The sequence below is a fragment of the Leucoraja erinacea genome, chromosome 4 (assembly GCF_028641065.1).
Source record: "Leucoraja erinacea ecotype New England chromosome 4, Leri_hhj_1, whole genome shotgun sequence".
Lineage (NCBI taxonomy): Eukaryota > Metazoa > Chordata > Chondrichthyes > Rajiformes > Rajidae > Leucoraja > Leucoraja erinaceus.
The window spans coordinates 65,847,048-65,863,610 of record NC_073380.1 but is presented as its reverse complement, the minus strand read 5'-3'; the positions used below and the strand labels follow the sequence as shown (position 1 = coordinate 65,863,610).

The following is a 16,563-nucleotide window of genomic DNA, read 5'->3' as shown; positions in this document are numbered from 1 at the left end:
GGATTCAACAGGCTGAGTGACCTCCTATATGATATTTAAGGAGTAAGTCAAACTTTCTATACATGCTATATAATTAAACAAGCACCTGACTGCAGACTGAAATCCTTTCATAAGTAGTAATATGTTCGAAAACAACTCAAGTGGAGTGATTAAAACTTTACTGAAGAATTAAATTTCTATTCAAATCAAAGGCGTTGCTTCTCAAAATTGGTGGGAGGCTGTTCATTTGGAGGAAAATCCCTGGTATGGTGCAGTTGTCTGTTCTCATACTGTAAATTCTTTCAGTCTTGCTTCAATTCCAAATTTGGTTGTGTGTGTAATAAATTGAAAATGGTATGCAGTCTATTAATTGCTTTCTTTCATTGAGGAAGTATAGCAGACTGGTAGAACAGGAATTTTGGCATTTTAAGTAGCAGCTTCGCCATCCAGTTACTGATTAGGTATCTTTATAACTTTAACTGACATGTTTCTAAAATTAGCCCCCTTAAATGCTCATTTTGGTTCTATCTCGAGACTCTGGAAAGCGGGCTTCTACGATATCATCACAAAAATTCCAAGATAACCCTCTTCTGTTCCAATAACCATTAGTTAGATTTTTGAAAACATTTTCCAATAAAATGTATCCTATAAAAAATATACAATTGAGCTAGCAATTCATTTGTCGTATTTACTCACTTTATAGCTATTAAATATTACTGGCTTACTGCCTTAGGTAAAATATTACAAAACAGTGTTTGTTTAAGTCGTGTACTTTTGCCTTGGTATGGAGGGGATTTGAGTCATGACAAAACCCTGTTTGGAATAAACAAAACAAAATTTCTCATGCTCGCGATATAGCACCAGTCAATTTAGGTGTTGGACAGGCTAGATGCAGGGAGATTGTTCCCGATGTTGGGGAAGTCCAGAACAAGGGGTCACAGTTTAAGGATACAGGGGAAATCTTTTAGGACCGAGATGAGGAAAACATTTTTCACACAGAGAGTGGTGAATCTCTGGAATTCTCTGCCACAGAAGGTACAGTAGTTGAGGCCAGTTCATTGGCTATATTTAAGAGGGAGTTAGATATGGCCCTTGTGGCTAAAGGGATCAGGGGGTGTGGAGAGAAGGCAGGTACAGGATACTGAGTTGGATGATCAGCCATGATCATATTGAATGGCGGTGCAGGCTCAAAGGGCCAAATGGCCTACTCCTGCACCTATTTTCTATGTTTCTATATAGATGATGTCCACAGAGCCACGTTTTCCTATTAGAGAGTTGTGAATCTGTAGAATTTTCTGCCACAGAAAGCAGTGGAGTCCAGTTCACTTGATATATTTAAGAAAGAGTAGATTTAGCTCTGTGGGCTAACGGAATCAAGGGATATGGGGAGAAAGCAGGAACAGAGTACTGATTTTGGATGATCAGCCATGATCATATTGAATGGTGATGCGGGCTCGAAGGGTCGAATGACCTACCACTGCACCTATTTTCCATGGTTCTATGTTTCTAAAGCAGTGATTCGGCTATTGGCACTGGGTTATATTTGTAAACAGTAAAGCAACTTTAGATAGGTCCAGAAACATGATTAAACATATATCCACATATTGCTGTCCCAGATTGCACTACCGGAAGTTGGCACCTTGAATTCTCCCAAAGCATTAAAATATTCTTAATAGCATTAAGCTACCATGTAGTTATGATCTATATTTGCTGCTTATTTTGGATGGGTATTGTAACCCATTTATCAATAACATTGATGTTAATGACTGTTAGTTAAACTCCATGGAACAGTAAATTATAATGTGCAAACAATAAATAATAATAAACAGTTTAATGTGGAATGTGGGGACAGGAAGTATTTCAGAAGATTTTATGAATGTCAGATATTAAATATTTTTCTTAGTTTTTTTTGTCTTGTTTCTCGCACAATCCCTGCTTCCAGCTGATTGAAATACGCACTCGCAGCAAATAGCAGTAAGGATCAGCTTTTTTTAAGTGTTATCGGTTTTGTTGCTGAGGCAGTTCCAATGATTATCAGTTTCGCTGAGTTCTACCAGCTCAGCTGTAAGAATTCAACTTATTCATTAACAGAAAGTGTGATCATCATTTAATAGATGACTGTCTGCTTTAATGGAAATCTGGCTAGTTCAGCTGTTTCAATGGATGGTTGGCTGGACCAGCTTCCATTTCCTTGGTGTCAAATATTATCTGTTAAGTATCAGATTCTAGCTGGCGGTAGTTATCACAAGATTTTGCAGACAACAAGGTATGTTGTCTGCCAGCTCCTGTCTTGACTGCTGTCTCCATTTCACTGAGATCTTCTTATTCAATTCCATGCTCTCGCCCTTTCGATCTTTCCCCCAGCTTTGGCCTATTCCATCAACTCCCGACTTTACTGAAGCCCAGTTCTAATTGTACATTGAAACTTTGGCATTTGGCAAGTCCTGCAGCCACAGGTAAAATAATGTAAATCATGCACATTAATGTACAGTATGTTAACTTTGCGGAGTCAGTGTAAATGTATTAACATTTTAAATCTTCAGGCTTTTAACCATTGCCATCAGCAGTTGGACCCCATACTCTGGAATTCCCTCAATGATACATTTTCTCACCACATCAATCCTCTCCTTAAGATCCTCCTTAAAACGTGAAGTTTTGCTCTGGAGTAATGGCAAATAGGGCTTTAATAAGACTGAACTGAATCTTGTAGAAAGGCTCAGAGAAAATAACATCATCTTTCAATTCCGCAAACCGCAATATATTTCCATTAATGTAATTTTCAACGTCACCAGTTAAGAAACTATATTATGGAATATTACAGGCACCCACAAACCAGAGGAGGCAATCATTAATCCAGTCCTCAGTTCAGATAACATTTTACAAACAGTTCAGTTCTGCAGTTACCAATAATTTGAGACTTTTCATGGTCATAGCATTTAATTTTTTTTCACAATGATCCAAATACATCGAAAGCTGCTGTCAGCAAAATCCCACAATGGAAGTATTAGTCAATTTCCTGACATTTTGTAGGTGCTCTTGATCCAAAACTCAGAACATTATCAGACATTTTTCTGTACTTTGCACCAAGCCTGAGTTATGAATATTTTTTGATTGTGATTTCAGTGAAAATTCCTGGAAGAAAATATCATGACTAGCAGCCATTGCAGAGGGTTTGTATGAGGGATTTGCTCAAATAATTGATGAAAATAAAGAATATTTGAAAAATTACTTCCAATAAGGAATTTGGACCATATGCTGTTCTATGGATGAGCATGGTTGGGCACATCCAGCTGAGTGAGGATCGGGCTAAGAATCATGTGCCTTGAATATTGCTTGCCTCACACCTACACTTCTTTCCTTGCTTTATTTTACACAATCATCAGAATTCATGGAAAATGTAGTAAAATGGTAAAAAATTGAAATTGTAGATTTTCCTATCAAGGTCTGTCCTCTACATGGCTTTTCTGTAGGAAACAGGGAAGGAATGTCCTTCCATTACTACTCTGCTGTAAAATTGGTCATCAGAATTTATTACGGCCGATTTCTCAGTTGAAATTTATGCTGCTTTACTGAATATAAATATATTTAGTCTTGATGTCGAAGGATTTTCACCATTTGCATCAAATTCCTGACACTAAAAAATACTGGCACTCGAAAGCTACTTAATCCCCCAATTGTACTTTGGACTCATAGGAAAAGACCCAAATATATCTGCATTATCTACAGCGACACACTCATTTAAGTATCACACTGCACAAATGAAACTGTTAACAGATTAGCAGTAGGTAATACTTTCAAATTTATTGATTATGTTTCTGAGAGGTACTTGTGAACTTTAAGCACGCAGTAAGCTGCCACAGTGGCACAGCGGTAGAGTTGCTGCCTTACAGCGCTCACAACGCCGGAGGCCCAGTTTCTATTCCGACTACGGGTGCTGTACGAACGGCGTTTGTATGTTTTCCCCGTGACCATGTGGATTTTCTCCGAGATCTTCGGTTTCCTCCCACACTCCAAAGACGTACAGGTTTGTAGGTTAATTGGCTTGGTGTATGTGTAAATTGTCCCTAGTGTGTGCAGGATAGTGTTAATGTGTGGGGATCGTTGATCGGTGGGCTGAAGGGCCTGTTTCCGCACTGTATCTCTAAACTAAACTAAACTAAACTATTTATACCTATCTATACAAACATATTATTTGAAGGAGATGATTTTTGTTAATGCCAAATGTACAAATAGTTTTGTGTAGGAAAGAACTGCAGATGCTGGTTCACACCGAAGATAGACACAAAATGCTCAGCAGCATCTCTGGAGAGAAGGTACGCGTGACGTTTTGGGTCGAGACCCTTTTTCAGACTGAGAGTCAGGGGAGAGGGAAACTTGTGATATGGAAGGGCAAGGTGTGAAAACAACAGATCAAAGCAGTCGATGATAAAGGAAATGTAGAATGATTCATTGTTGGCTGATGGAAAGATGTTAATGAGGCATGCAAACAATAAAATTAATCAGGAGGACAGTGAAACTAGTCGGAGAACTAGGGTGGGGACGGGATGGAGTGAGGGGGAAAGCAAGGGTTACCTGAAGTTAGAGAAAGCTACTTACAAACCGCTGGGTAGTACAATGCCCAAGCAAAATACAAGGTGCTGCTCCTCCAATTTGCGTTTGGCATCACTGTGAGGGGAGGAGGCCCAGTGCAGACAGGTCAGCATGGGAATAGGAGGGGTAGTTCAAGTGTTCAGCAACCGGAAGATCGCATAGGCCTAGGCGGACTGAGCAGAGACGTTCAACAAAACGATCGCCCTGTCTACGCTTGCTCTCAATATTGCTGTCAGAAGATTAAGATCAATTTTCAGATTTGCCTATGTAATCCAGTTTAACACTTCACAACTGGTTTGAAGGAATGTTGCTCCCCAATGGACATTGTATTTTGGAGTGGATATTAAACTGAGGGTTTGTGGGGTTTTTTGAGCATGAACACAAACATGGTATTGTGTGGGAGTTCTTACAAAATGCCCCGGTCAACACCGAATAACCAGAATATTTCGGATTATCTAGTCACGTATTTCATTGCTTTGGTTCTCTTGTTGCCTTCGTACAGTGGAGTACCATTCTACCTTTTATGATTCCACTCAGAGAACTGCTGATGTCACTCGTGTTCCATGAGCACAGACCAAAGTTCTTGTTCTCTGCTGATATCAGGAGCTCCTTCACCATGTCATGGAAGCAGAATGATTAAAATACTGACCCGTCACCAGGGTGTGGGGGCACAAAGTCAAATCCCAGCCATCGTAGCTGAGAAATTAAAACCTGATTAATTAAATGTAGACAATAGACAATAGGTGCAGGAGTAGGCCATTTGGTCCTTCGAGCCAGCACCGCCATTCAATGTGATCATGGCTGATCATCCCCAATCAGTACCTAATGGCTGATCATCCCTAATCGAGCCCTATCTAGCTCTCTCTTGAAAGCATCCAGAGAACCTGCCTCCACCACCCTCTGAGGCAGAGAATTCCACAGACTCACTTTCCTCGTCTCCGTTCTAAATGGCTTACTCCTTATTCTTAAACTGTGGCCCCTGGTTCTGGACTCCCCCAACATCGGGAACATGTTTCCTGCCTCTAATGTGTCCAAGCCCTTAACAATCTTATATGTTTCAATGAGATACCCTTTCATCCTTCTAAACTCCAGAGTGTACAAGCCCAGCTGCTCCATTCTCTCAGCATATGACAGTCCCGCCATCCCGGGAATTAACCTACACTGCACTCCCTCAATAGCAAGAACGTCCTTCCTCAAATTAGGGGACCAAAACTGCACACAATACTCCAGGTGTGGTCTCATTAGGGCTCTGTAAAACTGCAGGAGGGCCTATTTGCTCCTATATTCGATTCCTCGTGTTATAAATGCCAACATGCCATTTGCTTTCTTCACTGCCTACTGTACCTGCATGCTTACTTTCATAGACTGATGTACAAGGACCCCCAGATCCCGTTGTACTTCCCCTTTTCCCAACTTGACGCCGTTTAGATAGTAAGCTGCCTTCCTGTTTTTGCTACCAAAGTGGATAATCTCACATTTATCCGCATTAAACTTAATCTGCCATGCATCTGCCCAGTCCTCCAACCTGTCCAAGTCACCCTGCATTCTCATAGCATCCTCCTCACAGTTCTCACTGTCACCCAGCTTTGTCATCTGCAAATTTGCTAATGTTACTTTGAATCCTTTAATCTAAATCATTGATGTATATTGTAAATAGCTGCGGTTCCAGCACCGAGCCTTGCGGTACCCCACTAGTCACTGCCTGCCATTCTGAAAGGGACCCGTTATTCCCTACTCTTTGTTTCCTGTCTGCCAACCACTTTTCTATCCATGTCAGCATTCTACCCCCAATACCATGTGCCCTAATTTTGCCCGCTAATCTCCTATGTGGGACCTTATCAAATGCTTTCAGATAGTCCAGGTACACTACATCCACTGGCTCTCCCTTGTCCATTTTCCGCGTTACATCTTCAAAAAATTCCAGAAGATTAGTCAAACATGATTTCCCCTTCGTAAATCCATGCTGACTCGGACCGACTGCTATCCAAATGTGCGGCTATCTCATCTTTTATAATTGACTCCAGCATCTTCCCCACCACTGATGTCAGGCTAACTGGTCTATAATTCCCCGTTTTCTCTCTCCCGCCTTTCTTAAAAAGTGGGATGACATTAGCTACCCTCCAATCCACAGGAACTGATCCCGAGTCTATAGAACATTGGAAAATTATCACCAATGCATCCACGATTTCTAGAGCCACTTCCTTAAGTACCTTGGGATGCAGACCATCAGGCCCTCAGGATTTATCAGCCTTCAGTCTCATCAGTCTATCCAACACTATTTCCTGCCTGGAATTTTAAAAAGCTGTTAATAACAATGGCAGCCATGAAGCTACTGGATTTTAAGTGTGTACAGTAAGTGAGTATAGTAACATTGTGATGACAATTACATTTAAAGGGTTGATAAAACAATAAATGGTGATCGTGAAACTACCAGAATGATTTTTTAAAGGACCACTTACACATCAGTGGGACTGAGAAATAGAGAGATTTAATTCCTCAGTGGGTTATAAACACTTGGAATTCTCTGGCTCCAGACATTTGTGAATGAAATATTGGTAAAGCTGGGAATGAGGCACGTTTGACATCTCGGGAACCTGAAGAAATGTGAGTACAGGCAAGACAGTGCAGATGCTGGGATCTTGAGCAAAAACAAGATCAAGGAACTCAGTGGGTCAGGTGACATCTGTGGACGGAAATCTGCATCAGTACAGGTGAATGGCTTCAATCCGAAATGCTGCCTGTCCATTTCCCACCACAGATGTTGCCTGGCCCGCTGAGTTTCTCCTTTGGAGGATGCTTGAGGGGCTGCATGGCTTTGTCCTGTTATTCTATTGTTCATACCAGTTGAATAGTGAACAGCACAACCTGCTGTGAGACTATTCTTATCATTTTCTTGAGTACTATTCTGGGACAAAAATTGAATCTTGATTTTAAAAGTTGTTGGTGCAGGATTTTGTCCAAGATGCACATCTGGCTGCAACAATCAATGATAGCACCTACTTTTTTCTATCTGTCGTCCCAAATCTGAGTTTGAAGGCTTTCTTATAGACGTCAGCCTCTGATAGGGGATCTGGATAGAGTATGAGTCAGTCCAGATCTTCTTGCGAAGGGCTTTGTCCAGCTGTTATGGCTGTGGTACAGCTGACTAGCCTCAATATACTCAGTGAAATTGTTTCCCCGCAGCCATTTCCACTATGCCATAATTTATCTTGAGTAAATTCTCCTTGTGTCGCAATTTATCTTGTAATTTTGTTCAATGGATTGTACATTGTGCAGAGTAGTCCATTTTGCCGCCTTCAAAAGGTATAAAAGAAAGATGCTTGGACGCATGCTACAACTTCTATCTGAAATAGGTCGTTATAGACTGAAAAAGAGGCACTCTATATTGTATATCTATATCTGTATATCTATATATCTGTATTTCTATATCTGTATTTTAATTAATTTATTAGTCAAGTATGTAAACATACAAGGAATTTGATTTGCCAACAGTCATACAAAAAAGCAACAAGATACATAACTACATAAACATTAAACCTAGACTTAATCAGCCCCCACCATGGTGTGTGAGAATCCCCAGGGCACGCAGCATAAGCAGAGACCCACAGCCATCAGTTCAATGTCTGGGCCACACACATGCTCTTTCACCATGATGTGACCAGAATTTTACCGACCGCTGTCACTCTCTCTGCAGTCCCTGTCCACCCAAACAGTCAGAAAGCCGTCCACACTCGCACTAAACTCCAGGATGTCCTCATGGAGTGATGTCCCCGCAAAGCACCAAGATTACTGCACTCACGGCTCTCCCTCCAAGTCCTCACCAGCGCAGGTAGCACGTCCATCTGTTTGGTTGTTTGGTTGTTTGTCTTTTGCACAAAAGTCCGCGAGCATTGCCACTTTCATTTCACTGCACATCTCGTAGGTGTATGTGACAAATAAACTTGACTTGACTTGACTTGACTTGACATCTTGTTTTTTCGATGATGTCACATTCCCCACTGTGATCGAAGGCAAATACCTTATACCTTCTTTCCTGCTTTTATCCCGCGGTCAGGGAAATCGAAACTCCCGCAATCGGGGCGATCGAAGTTCCCGGGGTGATCGAAGCTCCTGCAGTTGGAGCTCCCGCAGTCGATCCCTAACAAAGGGACCACTAGCTCCACGATGTTAAAGCCGCATGGCAGACGGAGATTCGATGAAAAAGTTGCATCTCCGTCGAGGAGAGAGATAAAAAATATTTCTTCCAACCCCCCCCCCACATAATATAAAAACTAAAGCTGCACTAAAAACATGCAAGTAACACAAACCAAAACAGCAAAAGAAGAAAAAAGACGAGACAGGCTGTTGGCTCAACAGCCATGTACAGCGCCACCTAGATCTAAGACTAGAATAAAGTATATTTGTTTGAACCGCCATTCACTAGGGCTCAGAATGATAATTCCATTGAAAGTTGATTTCTACTGTGTTTGCATTTGAAAATTTTGAATAAATATAATGTAAGCCCAGCATTTCCATCATTGGCTAGGCAATGTTGTATGGAGCCTTTACAACACACTTCACTGCTTTTGCTAGGTTTTGTGTAGTTGTGTTTACAACCTGTTAAGAAACTAGGCATAACGGAAGATAGACTAAAAATGCTGGAGTAATTTAGCAGAACAAGCAGCATTTCTGAAGAGAAGGAATGGGTGGCGTTTCGGGTCGAGACCCTTCTTCAAACTGAAGAACGGTCTCGACCCGACAATTCGCCCACGTGTCAAAAATAATCTAAAATCATTCATTATTTTATTGTTATAATGTATAAAAGGGTATATTTGATCACTACAACAATACTTTCGTCTCTTTAAAAATAGGTTTATCATCATAATGAAACATTAATTGAATAACAGTTACTACTTCAAGCAATGTTATTAACTTAAAAACCACAATATCTCACATACTGTAATCATTTATCATAAGACATAGCAAATTATCTAATACCTCATTGGCATGCCTATTTTCGATAAGTCTAAAGAAATTGCCTTTTATTCTATATTGTAAATACTTGAAGAAATATATACTTACTTGGCTAATTTAATTTTAAAGTTACCTGAATTTTTGGAATTCATACATATTATTCTCTTTAACCAACAGTCTATTTTATCAAAAGCAGAATACTTATTTTCTCCTTTTGGTATGGGGCAAATTGCAACAATGCTGCACTGTGTTTTTGTTGCTTCGGGACAAAACACCATGGAGAACCTTCCTAAAATATAATTTCAGACCTAACTCAAGTAGATTGCAAGTGAAAAAATGATGGTGCTTTGCGGCTGACACAGGATGCTTCACAGCTTGGTTTGGGAACAGCTCTATCGGAGATGGCAAGAAATTGCAGCGAATTGTGGATGTAGCCGACACCATCAAACCAACTTCCCTTCCATTGACTCCATTTGTACCTCACAGATTAATCAGGGATAAGTCACACCCAATCAACTCCCTCTTCTCCCCTCTCGCCTCGGGGTAAAAAAGGTATAGAGGTGTGAAAACAAACACACCAGATTTAGGGACAGTTTCTTCCCAGCTGTTGTCTGGCAACTGAACCAAAGGCAAATCAGGCAAATAGAGAGCAGCCCAGCAAACTACTATTTACCTCATCGGGGACCCTCAGACTGACTTTGATTGGACTTTACAGGCTTTATTTTGCATTATTCCCTTATCGTGTATCTGTACACAGTGAATGGTTCAATTGTAATCATGTATTGTCTTTCCGCTGACTGGTTAGCACGCAACAAACGCTTTTCACTGTACCTCGGTACACATGACAATAAACTAAACTGAAACTGAGCTGAACTGAAGTGACAGCAACTTTGCTTTTTCTGCAGAACCGCGCATGCAAGGGCCAAAGCTGATGCAGCGGATGGTGCTGCACAAGCTGCGCGCCAGGAATCCGACATTGCAAGGGGAGTTGCTAGGGAATTGTCACCAACCTTCTGCCAGCCAGGTAAGCTTCTGCATTTAAACACACAAAAAAACTATTCAGAAAATGGGTTCAAGTTTATGTTTACATCGCAAATGGAAATTTGGGACGATGAGAAGGCAACTCATTCCCCATCACACAAATTTGGAACGACGGGATGCACCAATTTGTGGTAGAAATCGGGATTGAACATTTCCAAATGAACTCATTCCTAATTATACAATTGTTTTGGTAAATACTATAAATCTCACCAACATCAGTGTTTGAAACCAACATATTATTATTTCTGAGATACATTAAGGTAATTGCAACATTGAGATCCTCCATTGCAAAGATGTGATCTGACCACAATTAATGAATGGAGACAGCAATTCCAATAATAGGCGGCCACGATGGCGCAGCGGTAGAGTTGCTGTCTTACAGCACTTGCCGTTCCGGAGACCTGGATTCGATCCCGACTACAGATTTTGTCTGTACGGAGTTTGTACGTTCTCCCCATGACCACGTGGGTTTTCTCCGAGATCTTCAGTTTCCTCCATACTCCAAAGATGTACAGGTATGTAGGTTTATTGGCTTTGTGTATTTGTAAATTGTCCCAAGTGTGTGTAGGATAGTGTTAATGTGCGGAGATCGCTGGTCCAGTGGACCAAAGGCTCTATTTCTGCACTGTATCTCTAAACTAAACAAAACTAAATTAATACCTAAGCATTTGACAGCCTAGGGAATCACAGGTCTATGTTGGGGAAAGTACTTCATTTTCTTATCTGTTGCTTTTGTGCATGTTATGCAATTTTCCACATGCACCCAATCTCTGTATCAAATTGGGACATCCAATAGTTATCAGGGTATCTTTTTGTTGCATTGGTAAACCCTGTATACAACACATGTTATAAACTGTCAGTGTGCTTTCCAAGCGTACTTTGCCCTTCATCATAATGCTGTCAGGACCACGCATGGTCCATTAATTAAATATTAAAGAATTAAATGGTACATTATAAATTGAAAGGACTTGGGTGTTTTTACTTTATGGTTGCAAATGTAGTATGCTCTTGATTTATGAAGTCCACTTTGATTAGGTAATACACTTTCAACCAGCTTCTTGGTATGAATCATATAATCAAACTATCCTTAATTGACCTGTTATAAATGCCGTCTTCTGATGCAAGTTTGCTTTTTCTCTGGATCATACATATTCTGCGAATTGGATGCGATCCTACTATCTACTTTTCATGATGATTTTTATTAACTAATTCTGGCTGAAGTTGTAAAATCCTTATCATTTTGTAAATTTCCTTACATAGGCCTTCCAGCAATATACTTACACCATTTTCCCCTGTAATTTCCCTATTTATGTAATTTCTTATATATTTTTCTCTAACTAGAACAATGCATTCTAAGGACAGGGAGTAGGCTTCGATGATTATGATTTTTCTTTCCCATTGGCCTTTTTCACTGGGTCAGTTAGGGTGAAATTATAAACAATTTCAATGTGCCTGCTGGCTGCACAAGTACAAGATGGGGGATACAGGTAGGTTAGGTGGGTGAGTGGTCAAAGGTATGGCAAGTGGAGCATAAAGTGGAAAATGTAAATTTGTTTAGTTTAGAGACACAGGCCCATCGGTTCACCGAGTCTGCACCAACCAGGGATCCCCACACACAATAACACAATCCTACACACACTAGGGACATTTTACAATTATACCAAGCCAATTAGCCTACAAACCTGTATGTCTTTGGAGTGTGGGAGGAAATCAAAGATCTTGGAGGAAACCCATGAGGTCACGGGGGAGAACGTACAAACTTCGTACATGCAGCACCCATAATCGGGATCAAACCTGGATCTCTGGCGCTGTAAGTGCTGTAAGTCAGAAACTCTACCACTATGCCGCCCTTATTATTGTTATTTTCCTATCCCAGTGATCTCTATCACCAGATTAGCACCCATCATGGAAATAACATCACCTCAAATGTTTTCAATTGAATTGCCACTCTATTCTAATTTTGGTTTGCAAGGCTTCCTTCACGATCAGTAGCCTGGAATTTTCCACCTAATATAATCATGAGTGTGCCATTACTATAATGGCCACCACAAGATCTGAGAAAGACAGTTAGGACTGGCCAGTAAGTATGACCAGTATCATCAATGGGCACTTTGTGGACAATTCTATCAAGGTGCCACGTGTGAAGAAAAATGCCCAGGCTTAAGTTGAACTTCTCACCAGTACATTCGAAATAGAAAGCATCCACTGCCTCTGCTCCTGGATCCGGCTCCCAGGACACATAACTGGGTAACTGATGGTTTAATCTCGATGCAAACAGATCAATATCTGGAATGCCAAATCGTGTAGTTATTTCATTAAATACTGCACGATTCAACATCTGTGTTATCATTAAATATTCGTGACCTGGCATCTGCCACCGTGTTATATCTGGTAGATAGACCGCTGTGACCCAAATATCCCTCTCGATACACCAGTGCCAAATGAGGTTTGACAATCTGTCGCAAGATACAGATTTTACACCACCCATGCGATTGATATATGCCACCGCTGTCGTGTTATCTATCTGAATCTGAACATGCACATGCTGCATGTTGCTGCAGAAAGCCTTGAGCCCATATTGTGCCCCCAACAATTCCAGGTAATTGATTCCATGTTGTTGGAGAATCACAGACTCCTGCTCATTCCATCTGCCCCCACAGCTCTTGATTGTGTCAGTAGCTCCCCATCCTAAACCGCTTGCATCGGTTTGAAGAACCACCGATGGGCTTTCGAGCAAGATTTCCCTTGAGCTATGACACAAGTTCGTCATCCTCCATTGTAATTCAACAATGACCTCTGCTGGCAATTGCGTAGGTTTGCCAAATTGGCCTGCATGGGATCTGAGTGCTCGTTCCTTTGCTCGTTGTAAATTCTGGTAATGCAAAGTCCCGTAACGTACTGCTGGAAATGCAGCTACTAATTTGCCAATTACACTCGCTGTTTGCCTGATAGATTATCTGGCTTATATTTGACTATCAGGTCATTGCAGGCTTTAGTCAAATCTTGTTGTTTGCCCCTAGGCAACGTCACCAACATTTGAACTGTGTTGATTGTAAATCCTGGGTAATCAATTACCCTGGTTGGTGTCAATTTTGATTTAACTGGATGGATGAGGAACTCAAGTCTTTCAAACATGGTTTTTATTGCTTTGTCTGATGCTTCTGCCAATTCTTTGGTGACTCCAAAAATAAAAATGTCATCCAAATATGCCATGACTATGTGGTTCTGAGACCTTAGTAGACCCAGAATTGGTTTCAGTAGTTTAGTAAATAGTCTGGGGGCTGATGTCAGCCTATTTGGCAGTGCCTTATATTGCCATCATTGACCCATCCAGTTAAACTTCAAATATCTCCTGTACTCTTTGTGAATAGACACCGAATAGTATGCATCTTTGAGGTGCATGCCATGTAACCATTTTTAGAAACTGATTCCTGGGATGTCAGGACTTTCATATGAAGAAAGACTGGATAGATTCGGCTTGTACTCGCTAGAATTTAGAAGATTGAAGGGGGATCTTATAGAAACTTACAAAATTCTTAAGGGGTTGGACAGGCTAGATGCAGGAAGATTGTTCCCGATGTTGGGGAAGTCCAGGACAAGGGGTCACAGCTTAAGGATAGAGGGGAAATCCTTTAAGACCGAGATGAGAAAAACATTTTTCACACAGAGAGTGGTGAATCTCTGGAACTCTCTGCCACAGAAGGTAGTTGAGGCCAATTCTTTGGCTATATTTAAGAGGGAGTTAGATGTGGCCCTTGTGGCTAAAGGGATCAGGGGGTATGGAGAGAAGGCAGGTACGGGATACTGAGTTGGATGATCAGCCATGATCATATTGAATGGCGGTGCAGGCTCGAAGGGCCGAATGTTCTACTCCTGCACCTATTTTCTATGTATCTATATATCTATGAAACCAACTGAATAGCTGTTCCAAAATTGTTCATTTTGAAATATTTATATTGCACATATGTATTGAGTTCCGTAAGATCTAGAATGATGCGAACCCCTCCATCTTTTTTCTCTTTTGAGAAAATATTGGATATGAATTGGTGAGGTTCTGTACGTGACCTCTCAATTACATTTTTGTCAGATAAAGTTCCAACCTCCTTCAGTATATCCATAGTTTCTTGTTGAGAGAAAACATCTGTGCGATAATTTGAATGTAGTGTGGGTGGTGATGAATTAAAAATGAACTCAATTTTGAACCCTTGTAAAGTGTGCAGTATAAACGGATCCGTCGTGACCCAACACCATTCTTTCAAAAAATATTTGAACCTTCCTCCCACCTGTACGTGAGGCCTGTCTGAAGTGTTCCCTAAGGAACTGGTTTGACTTACCTCTGACGTTAATGGCGGTATGGCGCTTGTTTCCGTTAGCGAGGTTTGGATGGTTGAGCTGGCGGTTGCTCTCTCCTCATCCTCGCTGTGGGCCGGCTGGGGCCTGCCCCTAAAAAAGACCTTGATTCTGGTGTAGGTCTTCCGCCAGTGCCTGGCCCTCTAGGCGTGAATCGTCTAGAGCTGTAAGGATGCATCCTTGGCGATGGACCCTGTTGAGTAGCCTGGCCTCTGGTTATGAGGCGGACAGTTTTTGCCTCGTCGTCCAAGTCCCGTACCTGTCTCGGCAGATCTTCCCCGAATAGGTAGTTTGCGGGTTGAATATTACTGGCCTCACATAGAACAGCAAATTTCGAGTTTATTGATGGTTTTATTGCATTCTTGCGAATACAATTGATCTTGAAATGGGCATTACACAATAGTGCCATTGTGTCTTGTTCTCTGTCGGTAAGGAGTCCTCCTTCCACCTCCTGCAAACGATGTAATGCCAGATCCCAGTAGTTTTAATACCTTCTGAAATTTCATTTCCTGTTTTCGGATGATTGGTCCAATCTGTCCCCAGATGGCATGGTTTACAGTTTGGACCTTCAGCGAAGCACAGTTTGCCGGTGGGGGGTACCTGTTTATGATTTCTTCCATGGTCAGGTCTTTTAAACGATGAGATGCTAGATAATTAATATTACTAGCCAGATCTTCATCCGGGGAGCACCCAGTGGCGTTGTAATCGCAAACCAGGATGATTGCAGTGGTAGTTCTTCTGCACGACCCTGGGAATGTTCCCCCACTGTACTTCCATACTCTGATTCAGAGTAATTTCTTCCAGATGCACTTCCCCCTTCAATGGGGAAGACATCGTGCTGCCCCATATACGAGGCTCCTGGCACGGCCTGCTGTGGAGACCCATGCTGATACTGTTCACTCCTTCGGAGCAGATCATTATGGAGCAACTTCTCCACAAGTTACTCCATGTGGGAGAGTCGCCCTCGGACGCTCCCCGTTGAGGGAGGATATCCCTCTTCCCCGGACTCATCCGAGTCAACGGGTCCGGCAGACTTGTGAGTGGCTTTACGTCCCGCCGGGACCACCACAGTGCTGTCCTCCCGCACCAAGTCTGCTGCTGCCAGTTCTGCTGCCAGCGGCAATGTCAAAGAAAGAGACCGTCGCCCGCTACCCGGAATACCGCGGTCTTCGGTAGCCGACTTCCCCACGGACTGTTTCTTCACCTTCGACATCTTGGGCCTGAAAATACAATGATTTCACACCCGAAAAAGAACGCAGATAAGTTTTTCAACAACTCTTACCTGCTGCTTTTTAAATCCCAACCGCTGGGAGGCCGCAGTGCCTCTGCCAGTCCGTTGTGCGCTATGCTTTCAGATGTAATGACGCGCACGCAGACGGACGGCCCTTCTTCATGTAGTCACTCACGTGACTCCGAAGTAAAATTGCTAGTTTGTACTGTTTCTGCCAAACATTAAAATGTTTAGAAGCACCACATAACATTGATCTTGTGTGTTTGAGAAAGTGAAAATTGTTGATTTATTTGTCTTTCATCATCCTGCGCTCCAAGGAATAAAGTCCTAGCCTGCCCAACCTTTCCCTATGGCACAGGCACTCAAGTCCTGGCAACATCCTCATAAATCTTATCTGCAATCTTTCTAGCTTAACAACA

The 16,563-nt window shown here is 41.8% G+C and overlaps 1 protein-coding gene across 3 annotated transcripts in view; it reads left to right on the top strand.

Annotated features, from left to right (window-relative positions):
• The window catches only part of jph1b (junctophilin 1b), a 156,025-nt gene that overhangs the window by 89,283 nt on the left and 50,179 nt on the right, over positions 1–16,563 (top strand). For all 3 annotated transcript variants that reach the window (XM_055634500.1, XM_055634498.1, XM_055634499.1), the window contains exon 3: positions 10,428–10,546. In XM_055634500.1, coding sequence (XP_055490475.1) covers positions 10,428–10,546 — 119 coding nt within the window. The remainder of the gene's footprint in view (positions 1–10,427; positions 10,547–16,563) is intronic.